This window comes from Meles meles, chromosome 4 (assembly GCF_922984935.1).
Source record: "Meles meles chromosome 4, mMelMel3.1 paternal haplotype, whole genome shotgun sequence".
NCBI classification, from domain to species: domain Eukaryota; kingdom Metazoa; phylum Chordata; class Mammalia; order Carnivora; family Mustelidae; genus Meles; species Meles meles.
Window position 1 is genome coordinate 103851009 of NC_060069.1, and position 16946 is coordinate 103867954.

At 50.6% G+C, this 16946-nt stretch overlaps 1 protein-coding gene across 1 annotated transcript; it reads right to left on the bottom strand.

The window, feature by feature from the left end:
• Positions 1-1716: 1716 nt before the first annotated feature.
• On the bottom strand, positions 1717-16150 carry TAGLN3 (transgelin 3). Its single transcript, XM_046001258.1, has 4 exons — positions 15767-16150; positions 14448-14622; positions 3731-3833; positions 1717-2194 (listed from the first exon to the last, which is right to left on the bottom strand). The coding sequence occupies exons 1-4, from the start codon at positions 15944-15946 to the stop codon at positions 2053-2055; spliced, it is 600 nt and encodes a 199-aa protein (XP_045857214.1). The 5' UTR covers positions 15947-16150; the 3' UTR covers positions 1717-2052.
• Positions 16151-16946: the final 796 nt, after the last annotated feature.

Here is a 16946-nt window from a genome sequence, read left to right on the forward strand (position 1 = left end):
CAGGCTCTTTACTCACTGCCCTAGATTTGATTGGCTACTTCATTCCGGCTCTGAGCTGATTTCCGCTGTTTTCCTGCCTCTTCGTGTCTCTGGCACAGCAGCGGTGGACCAGGGTGGTGTGGGGAACAGAACAGGCAGAGCCTGGCAGCCCTCTTGCAAACCTATGTCCCGTGCTCCCACTCTCAATCCTAGACAGGGACCTGACCACCATCCATCTCTCTCCAGGAATTCCATCCCAGTTTTATTTCAGTTTTTTGGTTTTCATCAACCTTCCTCTCTTGCTTTTGTGGCGACTTCGAGGTAAGTGTTCAGCTGCCATGTTCATGTGATGTCTTTCCAGAAACAGAAACTCACCAGTGGCTGTCAGTCAACAGGGCTCCTACAGGACACATTAGCCCCTTTAGATGACTCAGGCTCATTTCCTTTACTGATTCTTGTTTTGTTTTGTTTTGATAATATTTAAAGTCTTCTAAAATTTTATGCTGAATCCTAATATATAAAATAGATAAGATCCATGATGCTCTTACTGAAGAAGGAATGGAAATCAGGATTTTGCCTCTTATAAGCAGTGCTGCCCACCCCCCATGGGGCTCCCATAGAAATCTCTATGGAAGCCTAGAATTGCAGAGAACACAGTTTGAAAGCCACCCCCCAAACCTTAAGAGGGTGACAATATCTACAGTTTCATTTATGTTTATCTTTCCTTGTTAACTAACAATGTATTATATGGATATGACGCCTTATTTCTTTTCTTACTAAATGCATGACTTTTTTTCTTGCTTCTGCTGGTAAGAAAGAATAAGTTGGGTGGTCCCAAGGCTTATTAGCCTTCTTCATTTTAATATGGCTGACAGAATCTGTAGAACCTATCCCATCTTAGCTAGAGCTCAGCCTTAGGCAATATCCAACCGATTGAGATCCTCTAAATGAGTGTAAGGGAACAATCAACACAGGCCTCTTTTCGAAGAAACTGTATCTATGTAGGCATCAGAGGCAGGGTCTCGCTGCTGGGGGAAGATTATCGGTTCAGAAGTGACAACTGCTCTTTCCTTCAACAATCACCCATACATTTGATAAAACCACCCATCCAGGGGCGCCTGGGTGGCTCAGTGGGTTAAAGCCTCTGCCTTTGGCTCAGGTCATGATCCCAGGGTCCTGGGATCGAGCCCCACATCCGGCTTTCTGCTACGCAGGGAGCCTGCTTCCTCATCTCTCTCCGCCTGCCTCTCTGCCTAGTTGTGATTTCTCTCTGTCAAATAAATAAAATAAAATAAAATAAATTCTATAAAAAAAAACAACAACCACCCATCCAGCAAATACTTCGTGGGCATCCATATGCGAGCCCCTTAAAGAATTGGGGTTTGGGTTCGCTCATTCCCGTGTGCCCCCCTCCCCTCGCACCCTCCCCCCAACCCCTACCCCCCGCCACTCAGATTCTAGCGTCTTAAGCACAAGGTAGGAAATTTGACCCAGGGGATCCAAGAGTTTGTTCTTGAACACATGGCTGTAGACTGTCAGAGTGGGCAAAACAATCCTTAAACGCCCTAGACGTCTACTGCCATTGCCAAGATAAACAACACAACCTTCTTAGGGCTTCCTCAAAGCTCCCACTTAACAGCTTCAACTCAATTCCATCCTGTGGGCCCCATGAGTGAATGAAAAGCCAGCCCTGCCTGCCGAGACGCTGCCCCGAAGAACGAAGTTTACGTTTGAAGCCACGAGACTAATTTGTTTATTAGGTGTGTTCTAGTAAGTTGGGGGGGGGCGCATTTTTTGGGCAAATAAATAAATAAATAATCAGACAAAAGGCGACTTTGGGGGCCAAGGAGGAGCTCAGGAAGAGGAGGCGGAGTCTTTGCATAGTTCTACATGAACGCAAGGTGGCAGCAGTGGGCAACGCGGGTTTGCAGCTGAAATGCGGCACTTGCAAAAACCAGAAACAGGAGGCTTCGAGAAAGAGGAGAAGGTCAGAAGGTGACTAACTATTTCTTTATCACAGAGACTGTGGTGTGGAACATTCGTCCTCTCTCCTGGGAGGCTGGAGGCGGCATCTTACATGATCTGCCTGGGCATCCCGTAGCCGGTCATGCCTGCCTGGGAGGCTCCCTTGTTGCTGCCCATCTGCAAGCCAATTACGTTCTGTCCCTGGCGAAGCTGCTCCTCTGAAAATCCTCTCCGATTCTGCTGAGCTTTCCTGGGCAGAGGAAGTGAGGGGAATCAGGTCATTCTGACAGTCTTCAAACCCTTTCCAGGATATGCAGTTAGAATGGCCCCGGTTTGGGTTGGGGGAGGGGGGTTTTCGGTCACTGGATAGAACACAAGATCACCAAATAGAATAGTAAGCCCTGTACTGAGCTACAGTACTGATAGTACTGATAGCAACTATGCTCCTACCCCGGGCTATGCTCCTACCAGGACTATGCTCCTACCCTGGGCTATGGTCCTACCCTGGGCTATGCTCCTACCCTGGACTATGCTCCTACCCTGGGCTATGCTCCTACCAGGGACTATGCTCACACCCTGGGCTGTGCTCCTACCAGGGACTATGCTCACACCCTGGGCTGTGCTCCTACCCTGGCTGTGGTTCTATCATGAGCTACGTGCCTACTCCAATATGCTGCATGATACATGAGCTCTCTACTCCTTAGAACCCAGATGATTTTTTAGAATTTGCATGAAAGAATTAGGGGTACCTCTCTGAAGACTTCACTCTCAGATAACTTTCCTGTCACCCACTCTCTCACAGTTACCTCAAGCCCTTGTGCAAATTACCAACAGCTCTTCTTACAAAGCAGGTCATTAATCCCAATCCACCTTTCCCTGTGTGGGTCCAAGTATTAATGCTCCCGTTTTAGAGCCACAGGACCTAGGAGTCAAGGAGGAAACACTTCGTACTCTTCACCAGAGGTCAGCAAGCTTCAGTAAAGAGCCGGACAGTAAGTAATTTTGGTTTTGTGGGTCATATAAACCATGGTATATCACTAACAAAGTGGGGACTAAAACCAGAGTTTCCACTGGCCAGTATCTAGGAGGTTTTGGACCTGATTCATTTAAACTTGTACTTTTTTATAACTGTCTAGAAGAAGGAGGAGGGATCAGGGAAATGAAGGGTCAGTTATCTGCTATAAAGTGCTCTTTTGTCCTCATGGCCCACTGAGCTACTGGGTTGAGTTAATGCTCGCTTGCTTCCCCCGACCCCTGAAAACAGCAACAACAACAGCCACAAAATAAATCCTTTACTGACATGACCACATAAGACGTTATCCAGACAAGGCCACCCTTGAAAGTAAAAGTGACCATTATCAATAAGCTCACTGGGACAACAGGCACAAACCAGGACACATTTTCCCTTCATTGAGAGTAAGAATAAATAGATAAATGAGTTGACTTGGGGCTTCTTAGATCATAATAAAACCAAGTTCAGACCTCAAGTCCCCTCTGAGAAAAGCCAGCCAGTCCTACTCGGCCTCTTGAGAAAGAGCATGGCCCAAGCCCGAGGGTCCCAGTATCTAGCAGGGAAACACTCAACCAAGTCTGCCCTGGGTGGGCTGTTGGCCTCATGTCAGCATGGGTCTTTACTCTCTCTCAGGAATCAGCTGTGGGACCAGGAGTGCTTGCCCCTAAGGGCTTTATGTCGTAACAGCCTCTGGGCCTTCAGATGCTCTCTCTGGTAGGATCTTCCTCTGCTGGGGGTCAGTGGGGGTACAAAGAGGCAGGAAGTGATACTCACCTGTGAAACCAAGATGGCTCTCCCCGGTAACAGCCATCATCCTTGGTGACCGCGACGCTGCCGAGAGCCATCAGGGTCCTCTGCACGGCTGCCATGTCCTTCCCTGCAAGCCAACAGAGAAATGAAGGCCAAGCCTGTGTCAGAGCTGAGGAATCTGGAAGGATGGGGCTGGCCCTCTGGAAAGGAAGTTCTGATAGGAGGCTGTCGGCGATCCCATCGCAGGGAGGGGGATAGCAAACACTTCTCCAAGCCTTGAAGATAACTGTAGCAGAACTTCCCAGAAGGGATCAAAAAACCACCTTCCTACTCTCTGTGTGACTTGCCCAGTTTCTCATCCTTTCACAGTTGCCATATGAATAAAACATTCCAAACTCCTATCTGCTCAGATACAGGGAGGTCCCTGGCCTGGGCAGAGGTCCGCACCTCCATGGGTCCTAGAGGCTGTGGCAAGGGGAAAGCCTGTGGCTAGGCTTGCGAGCTGGTCCACAGAAGAGGATTTTCCTCAGGACTGGGGAGAAAAAAGGAAACTAGAAAGAAGTTGTTTTGGATGACTTAACTGTGCCAAACCCCAGGTGGCTCCTCTCTTTCACTTTCTCTGGGTTAAACGGGTCTAAAATCACCCATGTGCCTCCCATGGAGTACTCACTTGGCTCTCGGGGCTGGAGGCGCGCACACGAAGGAAAGCCAATGAACACAAAAAGCACTCAATGTGACACAAAGGAGAGGCCCTTTATTTTGTGCAGCCTGGAAGGAGCTAAAGGGAGATGATACATAGCTGGCTTGTGGGGCGAGTGTGTGTATTTGTGTGTGTGTGTGTGAGAGAGAGAGAGAGAAAGAGAGAGATGGGTGTGTGTTGTCCCCCTTCACACAGAAGGAACATGGTTACCTTAGGAGCCCAGTGGCCCTGAACCCACAGAGAAGGCCACTGGCCCTACAAGTCAGCCTGGTCCTCCCGTCTTTCCTCCTTTCCTCCCTTCCAGCTGACTGCCAGGCCCTGGACTGGGAAAGATGCTACCGTGCGGTCAGCGCCGACTAAGAACCAGATCTGTGGAGTGTGGAGAGCAAAGCTCAAGGCACAGGCACAAATAAATAAAATCTTTTTATTTTTATTTTTTTTTTTTTTTTTAATTTGACAGAGAGAGGGGGAGAGAGATCACAAGCAGGCAGAGAGGCAGACGGGGTGGGGGGCGGGGGGAAGCAGGCTCTCTGCTGAGCAGAGAGCTCGATGCGGGGCTCGATCCCAGGACCCTGAGATCATGACCTGAGCCAAAGGCAGAGACTTAACCCACTGAGCCACCCAGGCACCCTAAATTAAAATAAAATCTTTAAAGGAAAAAAAGAAAGAAAGTTAACGGCAAATACTAGAAGGCCCTCCTGGAGGGTGTCTGGGGGGCTCAGTCTGTGAAGCCTTTGATGTTCAGTCTTGGCTCAGGTTGAGATCTCAGGCTCCATGCTCAGCGGGGAGTCTGCTTGAGATCCACTCCCTCTGCTCCCTCCTTCATTCATGCACTCGCTCCCTCTCACTCTCAAATAAATAAATCTTAAAAAAAAAAAAAAAAAAAAAAAAGGCCGCTTTGCACTGAGTGAACCATCTGTGGTCTTCCCAGCCGGGCTGCTGCAGCTCGGTCACCGGGGAATACAGAATTACAGGAGCAAGGCGGACGGAGAGCAAGACCATTAAGGCCCACAGAGGAGGTTCCGTTCAGGATGTCCATCTGTTCAACGAGGAGAGAGACAGCAGATCCTCCTTCCCTCACTTTTCTTCTCCACCCCATTAACCGCAGGGTGATTGCCAGGATTCTGAGGCCGGGGCGGTTGGCAGACAGCTACCAGGAGGCAGAGCTGTCAGAGGAGAGTCTCCGGGCGCAAGGAGCGGCTGGGGTGGGGGGGGGGGTGCTGGTGCGGGTCAGAGTGCGTGGCAGCAGATGGGCGGAGGACGGCACAGGGAATAGTGAAACACGAGAGCAAGCCCAGAGGTGGTTATGAGAGTGACTTCTCTCCACAGATAAAAAGCTTTTCTCTAATCATCACTGTGTAATGCGATCCTTCTTTTTTTTTTTTTTTTGGACTAGAGCTGTACTGATAATATTCTGAAGGATCACTCTGGAAAGAGATAGGGAGAGGGTCTGCTCTTTAAATAGCAAGCCAGTGAAGGGAGCCTACAACAATGATTAAACACAGGGAGATTCAGGAAGGTTAGAGTGTATCACTTAGCTCTGCTCTGTACAAGGAGCACTCAGGAAGTCTGTTTCTGCTGGATGGAAAGAGCAGGTCTGCTGAGCCCTGGAGCTGGGGCACTGTGCAGCCTGACACCCAGCAAGTCAGCCACAGATATGACCCCGAGACCACGGGCACAGCAGCGAGCTGTGTTAGTGCATACACCCAGTCTCCTTCCCCAGTCGCTAGCTGGTGTGCATACTGCATGGACCCAGGCAGGAAGGAGGGGAAAACGTTGGGGGCAACGGTAAGACATCCAGCAACCCACCCACCCTCACCCTGGAGAGTGGAAGAGGGAGCAACGACATGATTGGGGGCAGAAGAAGCTAGGGAAGGAGTTCTGTATTTGAAAGGGACACGTTGGAGAAGTTTTTCTTTTTCTTTTTCTTTCTTTTTTTTTTAATTTGACAGACATAGATCACAAGTAGGCAGAGAGGCAGGCAGAGAAGGAGAGGGGGAAGCAGGCTCCCCACTGAGCAGAGAGCCCAATGCGGGACCCGATTCCAGGACCCCGAGATCATGACCTGAGCCAAAGACCGAAGCTTTAACCCACTGAGCCACCCAGGTGCCCTGGAGAAGTTTTTCTCAAGAAAGGTCCCAAGGCAAGAGATTTGCTATAAATTCAAGGCTAGACACTTTATTATACATGACATCAACCCAATGGAATTGATATTATTGCCTCCGGTGTAGGGATGGGAAACCTAATTCAGGGAGGTTAGTGAACATGCCCAGTCACTCAGCAAGTAAACCAGAGCCTGACTCTGGCTCAGGTGTCGGAATGCAAAGCCTGCAAATGGTCCACCAGGCCACCATCTCCCATGGGTCCCCATCACAGGCTGGTTGGGGTGCCACGTTCCTCGGTGATCAGAGATGATCTGAAGGGGTGGCAGTGGCTGCTTCAGTGCCAAGGCTAGAGGGAATGCACTGGGGGACAAAACTGGGTCACAGTCCTTGGTCCCCATTAGCTCAAGGGTACCAACCCCAAGATCCATAAAGTCTTTGAGTGTTTTTATCTGGAACAATTTCTCCCGATCTCAACCCAAATAACGTTATAGCAAGAGGAAGAGTTAGCGGGGGTAGAGTCCCCCATCAGCGTGCCAGTCAAGTTCCTCATTGCCAAGATTCTAAGTAACACTATGAACAGAAATCTGCCTCTCTACCTTGTCTAGCTGGCTTTCCTGACGTTTCTGGTTGGCTTTCTAACAGATGTTCCTTATGAGGAGCTCCAGCATTCTCGGATTGGTGGAATGGCCCAAGGGTCCTTTTCTAGCCTCCTGTCTCTTACCAGTTCAGAATTCCAGATCCCATGCTGCTGGAGAGAGGGGGCCATTTGCAATTCTGACTTCTGTAACTGGGGGGTCACATACTCAATGTCTAGAGGAACAACGAGGTTAAGGAGCATCTGTGAATCTTGTCACCACCTGCCTGGAACATGACACTTCAGGAGTTTTTCCAAGCCTCTTGGACTACTTATGGGATGCTGTCGGGGAGATCTCCTCAAAAATATGAATTTTTATATCACTCTCCTGAGAGACGGGAAATTCAGCAGGCGTGGGGTGGGGGCTCTGGAATTTCATATTTTTAATCATCTCCCTAGGCAGTTTATACCATCGGGTAAGTTTGAGAAACATGATGACTCTCAAACTAGACTGTTCTTAACAATTCAGATTCTAGAGTGATCTCCTGGGATGATTCTGATACAGCCAGATGGATAGGCACCCCTGCCCTGGCACTTTGGTTTCTTTGGTTTCCCTTTTTTTTTTTTTTTTTTCAAGATTTTATTTTTTATTTATTTGACAGACACACACAGAGAGAGAGAGATCACAAGTAGGCAGAGAGACAGGCAGAGTGAGAGGGGAAGCAAGCTCCCTGCTGAGCAGAGAGCTCAATGCGGACTCGATCCCAGGACCCCGAGATCATGACCTGAGCTGAAGGCAGAGGCTTGGTAACCCACTGAGCCACCCAGGTGCCCTAGTTTTCCGTTTTTTTAAAAACATCATCATGTCTGGCACATGGTAAGTTACTACGTAACATTCCTTAAGCAATAACTCCTCCCTTCAGAGCTATCTTCCACAAAATCAAATGGTAAAGTCAATAATTAGAAGGGCTCTGATCTAAGTCGGGAGCCAGCTCAGAATCCTGGCACCATGGAATCTCTTTGCTCCCTGAGAGCTACCAAAGATATTTGTCAAGACAACTTGAAAACCGCTGCTGAAGGCTTTTCTTCCAAGAAAAAAAAAGAAGAACGGTCTTAAAAGTGCTGGGGATTTTCTAGATGCTGAATCCTTGGTGGTGACCTAAAAATGAGACCACTGGTCATTAAAAGGGGAAGTGACACAGGGAGTAGAAAGCACCAGGTCCCCGAACAGCTCAGCGTTTTGATCGGGCAACGTGGACTCTTCTAGCCTCCTTTTATGGGAGGGGCTGATACGAGACTTGGAATTGTGGAAAATGAGACAGTGGTGCAGCACAGTAGCCTCCCTCATCTCAGCTGGCCAGCCTTTTCTCAGAGAGTCTCCACATCTGGGTGTGCCCTTTCTCCTGCCTTATCACAGAATGTGTTTCCCCAGGTGTGGTCTTGCACTCCTGACTACGAAATGATAACCTCGGAGGGCTGGGGCCAAGGGCGCTGTATTGTCAGGTCCCTGCCCTGCCCCCAACTGGGATTTTTTTTTTTTTTTAACCCAGTGTGGGGTTTGAACTAGAGACCCTGAGATCAAGACCTGAACTGAGATCAAGAATTGGATGCTGGGGGACCTGGGTGCTTCAGTGGGTTAAAGCCTCTGCCTTCGGCTCAGGTCATGATCTCAGGGTCCTGGAATCAAGCCCCATATCGGGCTTGAGCCTGCTTCCCCCTCTCTCTCTCTCTCTCTGCCTGCCTCTCTGCCTACTTGTGATCTTTGTCTGTCAAATAAATAAATAAAGTCTTAAAAAAAAAAAAGTTGGATGCTTAACTGAGCCACCCAGGCGTCCCACCACCAAGGATACTTAAACAAGGATTTTCTCTCTCTTGAATTTTGTTTATTACTTTCATGATATCTTATGTATGTCTTTGGGAAGAAAAAATAATCAGAAGGGTGAAAGAGAAATAAAAAAGACCAGAGAAAGGTCATTTGGGTGGGTGAAATCAGACTGGACATTCTACTTTCAATACTAAAAGTTTTTTGTAGTTTATAGTCCAAACTCCTTGCCTTCAGAGCTACTTCCATTTTTTTTTCTTTTCTTCTTCTTCTTTTTTAATCAGTCTTAACTCATCTTTGTTATTCCTGGAATACTGACCTTTTTCATCTTTCTGGAACCATTTCTTATTTCCCTGAGTAATAACTTAGGCATGACCCCAATTCTCTACTCAAGGTAGAGGTCAAAGGAGAAATATCAGAGAACAGAATGGGCCTGCTCTGTGAGTTTTATAAATTTTTGTTGCTTGCCTTCCTGGGGACACTCTGTCAGGCAGTGGTTCTCAAAGTGGGATTCCCAGGCCAGCAGAAATAGCAACACCTATGAATTGGTAAGAAATGCAAATTCCTGGGTTCTACCCCAGATTTAATACCTCAGAAATTCTGGGGCTGTGTTTTCCTAAGCCCGTCAGGTGATTCTGATGGGCCCTGGAGGCTGGGAACCACTGCTGAAGGAAAACCCTTCCAAACATGATCACGAGCAGCACTTGTGGGAACGGCTCTGGCGGCTGTTCTGACGGAAAAGGAGGCTGCTCGCAACAGGCATGTGGGATGACTCAGGTCACTACAGGTACCTCACAAGATCCCAAAATGTCTCTCAAGTTGGGTGAAATCTCATAGCTCTTGCTGTGAGGGAATGACACACACAGCAGCACCTCCCTGGGGAGTATATTTGGACCTTCCAGGCAGTCCTACCCCGGATATACACCACACTCCTCCCTAACTCCTAGTCATCATGGAAGGGGAACAGGGAGCCAGGGCAGAACCACACATCCAGAACCCTTGTCAGTAGGACGGCTGAGAAAAGCAATCAGAATGGATTGGTCTTCGAGTCTTGCCTGCTCCGGCATTCTAGAATTCTCCCTGCCTAAGGCTTGTTCACCGTGTGGTGATGCCAAGGAACCAAAAGGTTAGTTGCTGGTGGGCTTGTAATAGGAGAAGGAAGCCAACATGTATTGGGTGTCTATTAGCCAGGCGTTGTGCTAGGCATTTTACACATTTAGTCCTTACAAGAACCCTCTGAGACCTACTTAAACAGAGAAGGAAACTGAGACTCTCAAAAGCTAAGCACTTAAGTTGACAAAGCTGGGGTGTAGAAGTAGTTTCAACCCATCTGCCTGACTCCAAACTCATGCTCTTTCTACCAAGATCTCTGGGGTCTTGGGGCATCTGGGTGGCTCAGGGGGTTTAAGCCTCTGCCTTCTGCTCAGGTCATGATCCCAGAGTCCTGGGATCAAGCCCCACATCAGGCTCTCTGCTCAGCAGGGAGCCTGCTTCTCCCTCTCTCTCTGTCTGCCTCTCTGCCTACTTTTGATCTCTATCTGTCAAATAAATAAATAAAATCTTAAAAAAAAAAAAGATCTCTGGGGTCTGGAATTGGCAAAGCCACATATTGCATGGAAAGACATCAGGAGGGTAATGACCACGAGATGGAAAAAAGACAAAAAGGAGACATGCAAAGCCAGCCCCTCCATGTTGGAGAATGGCCGATGCAGTGAAGACACCACCCATGACAGAGAGAAAATGTCATCCGGGCAACCCCACCAGCTTCTGCCTGAAGCCGTTCACGAACTCCATCTGTTCCAAGACAGAACATGTGCCTTTCCAGCCTTGCTCCTCCTGCCCTCACTGTCCATTTCTCCTACAAAAGAACAGGCCAATGACAATAGTCATTTTCTTTTCTTTTTCTTTCTTTCTTTCTTTTTTTTATTTGACAGAGAGATCACCAGTATGCAGAGAGGCAGGCAGAGAGAGAGGGGGAAGCAGGCTCCCTGCTGAGCAGAGAGACCTATGCGGGGCTCAATCCTAGGACCCTGAGATCATGACCTGAGCCAAAGGCAGAGGCTTAACCCCCTGAGCCACCCAGGCGCCCCAACAGTCATTTTCACGCTGCCACCATACATTATGTTCAACGATCACCAGCCACTACGCTAAGTACTTTCTAATGCATCACCCCATTCCATCCTCATGTCAACCCTGTGAAATAGACACTATTACCCCATTTTACAGATTAGAAAGTCGAAGCTTAGAAAAGTTCACTGAGAGGTGGTGGAGTTGAGGTGTGAACTAAGCAGTCTAATTTCTGACTCAGAAATCTGTATTCTACTAGCTTCCAGGGTAAGTTTTCTTTGAGTCTTTCTGACCAGCACATTCCCTAGCTCTCACATGTTCTCTCTCATTCTCTCTCTGTCTCTGTCTCTCTCACACACCTCCTTTTCCTGCTCCTCCCTTTCCTCCTTCTCACTTTCCCTCCACAGGAAAGTCACTGACGTCACTCTCCTGAGTCATGGGCAGTTGAGACACCCCTTCGGGGTGCCCGTGGCAAATCCATAACCTGCCAGGCACTGACCTTCCATCATCCAAGAGAACAACTTCTCCAGTCCTCTAAACAGCCCTCAGCCCTCGCTTCTTCCCCAGCCCTGAAAGGGATTGCTCACCCCCAGCTTCCTCCCCGGGGAACCTTAGTAGCTTTGTCTCTAATATCCCTGTGCTTGGGTTGTTTTCTGGGCCATTCAGCCCTGGGTTCCTTTTCAAAGCCCTGAACCTTTTATTCTGATAGCTCCCAAGTCCATTTCAAACATTCGACTGTGCCTCTAAAAGGGGTTTCAGGACAATGGGTCCATCCGGGGCCCCTGGCTCTCTAAAAAACAGAACCCCAAATGAGAAGGCATTTGGCAAGCCCGGGCTCCTGCGGCTTTATTCTTCTACAACATCAGAGCCCCATGGAGTCACTGAGTGGCCAAGGGCAACAGACCCCTGCTGGGAAGATGCCAAACAGAGAAGATGGGGAACAGGAGGCAGAGGAGGAAAAGAAGTCCCCAGGAGAAGAGGGTTGGACTGGCGGCAGCCACAGCCACCACAGCCACAGGGCATGGAATCGGGGGTGAATAGCAATAAAGTGAAAACCACTGGCAGAACGCTGGGAAAATGTGGCAGGGAGCTAAGCGAATGGCGAATTCAATAGCTGTATGTATAAACACGTACACCCTCGTAGGCACGCGGACACATGCCAGCCCTGCAATTCTGGTTGCTCCTGCCCAAACATGAGCCACAGCGGGCTCTGACAGAAAGGACCCAGCCTCATCCCACGGTCCACTCTGCTGTCCGACGGGTCTCACCCTGGCCTTGCTCGAGGCAGCTCTGCCCCTCCCTTCTCTGCCCGGAGCTACCTGCCTTGCCACCCCTCGCCCCACGGTACGGTAACCAGCCCTGGCCTGAGCCTCCGTCAGTGATCCTGAACATCCCCTATAATGCTTAGGACTCTTCCTGAACCTCAGTCCTCAGTGTCCCACGGAGGGGGCTGCCGGAGGCCATTTGGACACCCCTAAGCATCCACTTTCCTATTGTTAGCCATGCCTACTTACATACCAGGTCAGCCACAACACCTCAGAGGGAGTCCCCTTCTTTGACTCTCGAGGTCCATACTTTTTCCCCCAAGGGATGAGACTCTTCAGTGTCTGCCTCATCTCCTGTTTTCTAGCAGCATAAACCTGGTCTGGAGCCCGCCTGTCCACTACACTACCTTGGGCTGCCACAGTCAGTCTCCCTCCTGCTTCTTGACCTCCCTTTCCCTTAAGAAGTATGAACGTACAGGGCTGGGGCAGGCAGTGTAGACCACCCCTCCTGCTCTGTTAATCAGGGACCCAATGCTCCCTCGAGCCCTCCTCTTCACTGCCAGCCCCTCCTGGAGATAAAGTTTCCCTGCATGGTCTTGGATAAACGTGCAAAGGCAAGTAAGACAGCCTCAGTCACGTAAAGACAGGAAAGCACACTCAGGGTCCGCATCTCCCACAGACCTCCCACTTTCTTCCTCTTCCTACACACTTTCTGTACCTGGGGGGTGGGGGGCTCGCTCTTCTATTCACAAGAACTGCCTAGTGCGGGGGCTCCATCCTTCTGTCCCACAGACCCCTGACTCCACCCCCTCATCTCCGTCTTCCTCAGTCACTGCTGGGACTCAACAACCCACTCCTGGTACAGGAGAAGGAGACAGAGACAGTCAGAGCATGGCACGACTTGAGGGTTGAGGCCCTATCCTCCCAGCATCAGAGAGGCCAGCTTTGAGCCCCTGCTCTGCTGCTAGTTCCTGGCCATATGGTGGAACAAGTAATTACGGGCAAGCTTCAGCGTCGTCTTCTAGGAAATGAGAAAATTAACAACACCCCATAGAATTGTAGGAGGACTGACTGGCAATACACAGTAAAGCCTTGCACCATGCCTCCGCAGGGGAAACCATCCATAAGCACCGCTATCTTTATTCACTGGGAAAATCACGCTCGTTTTGATCTAAAGAGCAGAAACCAAGCCTCACCTGTGACATCCACGAGGACGTGGAGGTGAGCATCCCCAAAGTCCCACGCCAGTCCCAAAGGACCAGATATCTGAGTTCCTCCATAATGGCAAACACAGGTAACCTGACGGGGATTTGGGGATTCTAATAACTAGCATGTGAAAGACACAGGAAATACCACTGCACTGGGTGTCCTATGGGTAGAACCACTGATAACACGCAGGGCCAGCGAGCACGAGGCTCTGTATCTCCAGAGCCTGGCTGGCTTCGCATGGGAGAGTCGCACGGAGGGGCACACACATTTGGGCTCAAGGGGGACACGAGGCCCTATAACCATGGGTCTCAAATTCTCGGACACTGTCTCTAGTGACAACATTTTCGCTGATAACGGTGGTTGGTTAAATATGTCCAGAAATGGCATTTGATTTTTATGCCTCATAAGACTCCTTCAGTCAAGTCACAAATGTGAAAGAAAGAATCATGTGACACACTTCCTGAGCAGAATACATATCTGTAAGGTAGAGTCCCCAAACCCTCCGACAACAGTTTGGTAAAAGGTCGGGGTGCTCTTGCTTTCTCAGATTGAATGACAAACTGCGCCCCGGCGGCTTTGTCTGGAAGGCCGGACGCTGGTGAGTCAGAAGCGTGCTTACCACCCCCCTTCTCTTCCAGGAGCTACCATTTGTTCTGCAAGAGTACGTTGTGGGAGGGGTCATGGGAACAAACGACATCCATGTAACCATTTTAGCTTCCTCACAGCGGAGGCCTCTGTTTCCACCCTAGTTTGCTGAGGTCCCTGCCATGTCCTTGGGCTGTGTGTTCCCTCACAGGGGGGGACTCTTTTCAACAGATCATCACAAAGGGGTAGGCCAAGAGCGCCCCTGGGTCCCGGCAGCGGATAACCCCACCCCCCTGTGCTCCCTGCCACAGGGGCACACACAGGCCCAGGGAAGAACCCTGGGAGCAGGTTTCACAAAGAGATAGACAAAGTAGAGAGGGAGGGGGCAATCCCAAAGGCCCGAGGGCTGTTTACCTTCCCAGAGATCCACCGTCTGAAAAATGTCCGTGGTCCGGACACCGTAGATCTCTGCAGCTTTTAGGAACTGGGAGATTTGCTCCATCTGCTTAAAAGCCATCTTTGACTCGGAGATCTTGGGAATGGGCTCCTGTCCTGGTGGGTATAGACTGTTTATCAGCTTGCACAGGACCTGAAGGGAGAAAGGGGAGACAAAATCAGGGTTTCCTTTTGTACATATCCCGTCACGGACGCAAAGTGAATCCAGGCCCTATAGGGCGCAGCTTACAGGTTTGGGCTGGAGCAAGTCGTGTGCCCTAGGAAGGCACTGGCTCAGGGCTGGGTGGCCGGGTTCCCACGCCAAATCCCAAAGACCCAGGTGGCCTCACTCCCTGAGCTGCTCCAGACTCTAGCAGGTCCTGCAGCCTAGGAATCCCCTTCCCTCCTTGCTCCTCCCTTCCTTCCTCTGGGGGAGGGAAAGAATGTTTACAAATAGGGAAAAATGTGTGGAGATGAGACCGTGATTGCAGACTTTCAAGGGAGGGAGAGGAGGTCAAATAAAAGAATCTAATACTATGTCTTCTATCAAAAGGCAGATCAGAATCAGGCTTCAATAATTCATCGCATATATGCCAACGATATATAAAATAACCAAACCGGGTACCATCCTCCTAGTTGCCCCTAACCCAAGTCCTGGGCAACCCAGCAGAAGCGGGGAACAGCTGTTACGTAACAATAAATCACAGCCTGCAGGGGAAAATGGGCTTGTGGGAATCAGCAGTCCCCAGCCCCCAAACACACAAGAGCCTCTGATCAGAAAAGCAGTTCTCAAATAAGGATTCCCTTCAGTTTCTCGAGAACCGATGCATTCAACAGACATTCGGGACCCCCAGGCAGCAGGGCTCCCAGACAGAAGGGAAGGATGGGAAGGTGTTTAGTCTCTCTGACCCCTTCCTTTGTTGTACTTTGTAACTAACCCATCCCCTGGGCGGGGAGGGGGGATAACCCTCCAAGAGCTGAGGGACCCAAAAGCTGGAAACAGGGAAGGGAAATCCTTATCTCTATTCCCACTGGAAAAAGCAAAAAGGCTTCTAATTTGGCAACAGCTCCAAAGGAAGCTGCCCTGTATCCAATGGGCGCAGAATCCTCTAAGCCAGCTAGGGAATTGTGCGGGAGCCCAGCTCCCCAACCCTGAGGAATAAAGGCATGCCCGTGCCCTCCCCGGGAGACATAGAGATTGGCAGCCGCAGCCCCTCCCGCAGCCTCGCCTTGGAAGAGAAAGCCCTGGGGGGCTTCCCAGCCCACTGCCCCGGCAAGCAAGACCGCTCCGGCCTTACCGTCCCGTCCATTAACCATTGCTGAAAATGGGCCCGGCCGGGGGGCGGGTGCTCAATGTCCTCGGCGCACTGCAGGATGATCCAGTCCACCAGCTTGTTCTCCAGGTCCGCGTCGTACTTCTGCTCGATCTTCTCCTGCACCTCTCGGCTTAAGCCATAGCTCGGGCCCCGGTTAGCCATCTCTGGAAGACAAGAGAGGACACGCGCGGCATCCACACAATAGCAGCGGCGGCCCCGGGCTCCCTGCGAGCGGGGCTGGGACGTGCGGGGCTGGGCGGTCTGGCCCAGCAGCAGCAGGAACGGGGAGAAAGCCGGGCGTGGTTTAAATCGAGGAGCCAATGAAGCCGCTGGGGTTTCACCTACCGACGCGAAAGAACAGCGCAGCCACGCGCCGGTGACTCTAGAATAAAGCCCCTGCTGGTCCAGGGGCGCCGGAACGCCCCTCTCGGTCCCGCCTACCGATGGGATGAGATGAGATGAGATAGATGAGATGAGATGAGATGATGATGCGTTCGAACTCACAGTAGAGGCCGAGCCCTCCCGGCAGTCGCGGGGGTGTGTGTGGGGAGGTGCTGGGTGGTGGTCGTGACTCCCCCTCTCCAGAAGCGCTTTACAGAGGCAGAGACCCTGGGATGGGAGAGAGCAGGTCATTAACAGGCAGGAAGGCAGGCCGCCTTGACGTTCAGCGTCTGCTGCTGCATGGCGCCTGGAAGAAGGGTGCATTGATTCCATTTTCTCCTGGCTGAGGAGGGTCAGGCGCGGGCCGTTGCTAAGAGCCGTGCAAAAAGCCCTGGCCCTCTCCTGTGTCACTCAAGTCCGCCTCCCTCTCGCTGAGAGCAGCACAATTCTTTCCCCTCCTCTGGGGGAGACGGGGGCCGATTGTCTACGGGACAAGCACACAGCTGCAGGGGGCCTGGGGCCTGGGGGAGGGTACATCCTGTCAGCTGTCCATCTGTCGAGAGTTGCCAAACCACTTTCCCTGTGCTCTGAGGTAACAGTTGTCGGGCTGGACCGGAGGGAGGGGCAGAGAGCCGCAACCATTCACTTGTGAAGCTGCCAGCCAGATTTCATCCAGAAACTTCCATCCTGGTGTGAAACTGTGGTGCCTCAGTTTGACTTATCCAAAGAATGTGCCTTTTTAATGTTATTTTTAATCAAAAGATACTAGGAGCATGTTTCA

Coding starts and splice junctions, on each gene's coding strand:
- TAGLN3 (XM_046001258.1), bottom strand. CDS start 15,946: ATGGCTAACCGGGGCCCGAGCTATGGCTTAAGCCGAGAGGTGCAGGAG. Junction 14,623..15,766: donor AATGGTTAATGGACGGGACG/GTAAGGCCGGAG, acceptor TTCTCCCTTCAG/GTCCTGTGCAAGCTGATAAA. Junction 3,834..14,447: donor GACGGTGGATCTCTGGGAAG/GTAAACAGCCCT, acceptor GTTGGCTTGCAG/GGAAGGACATGGCAGCCGTG.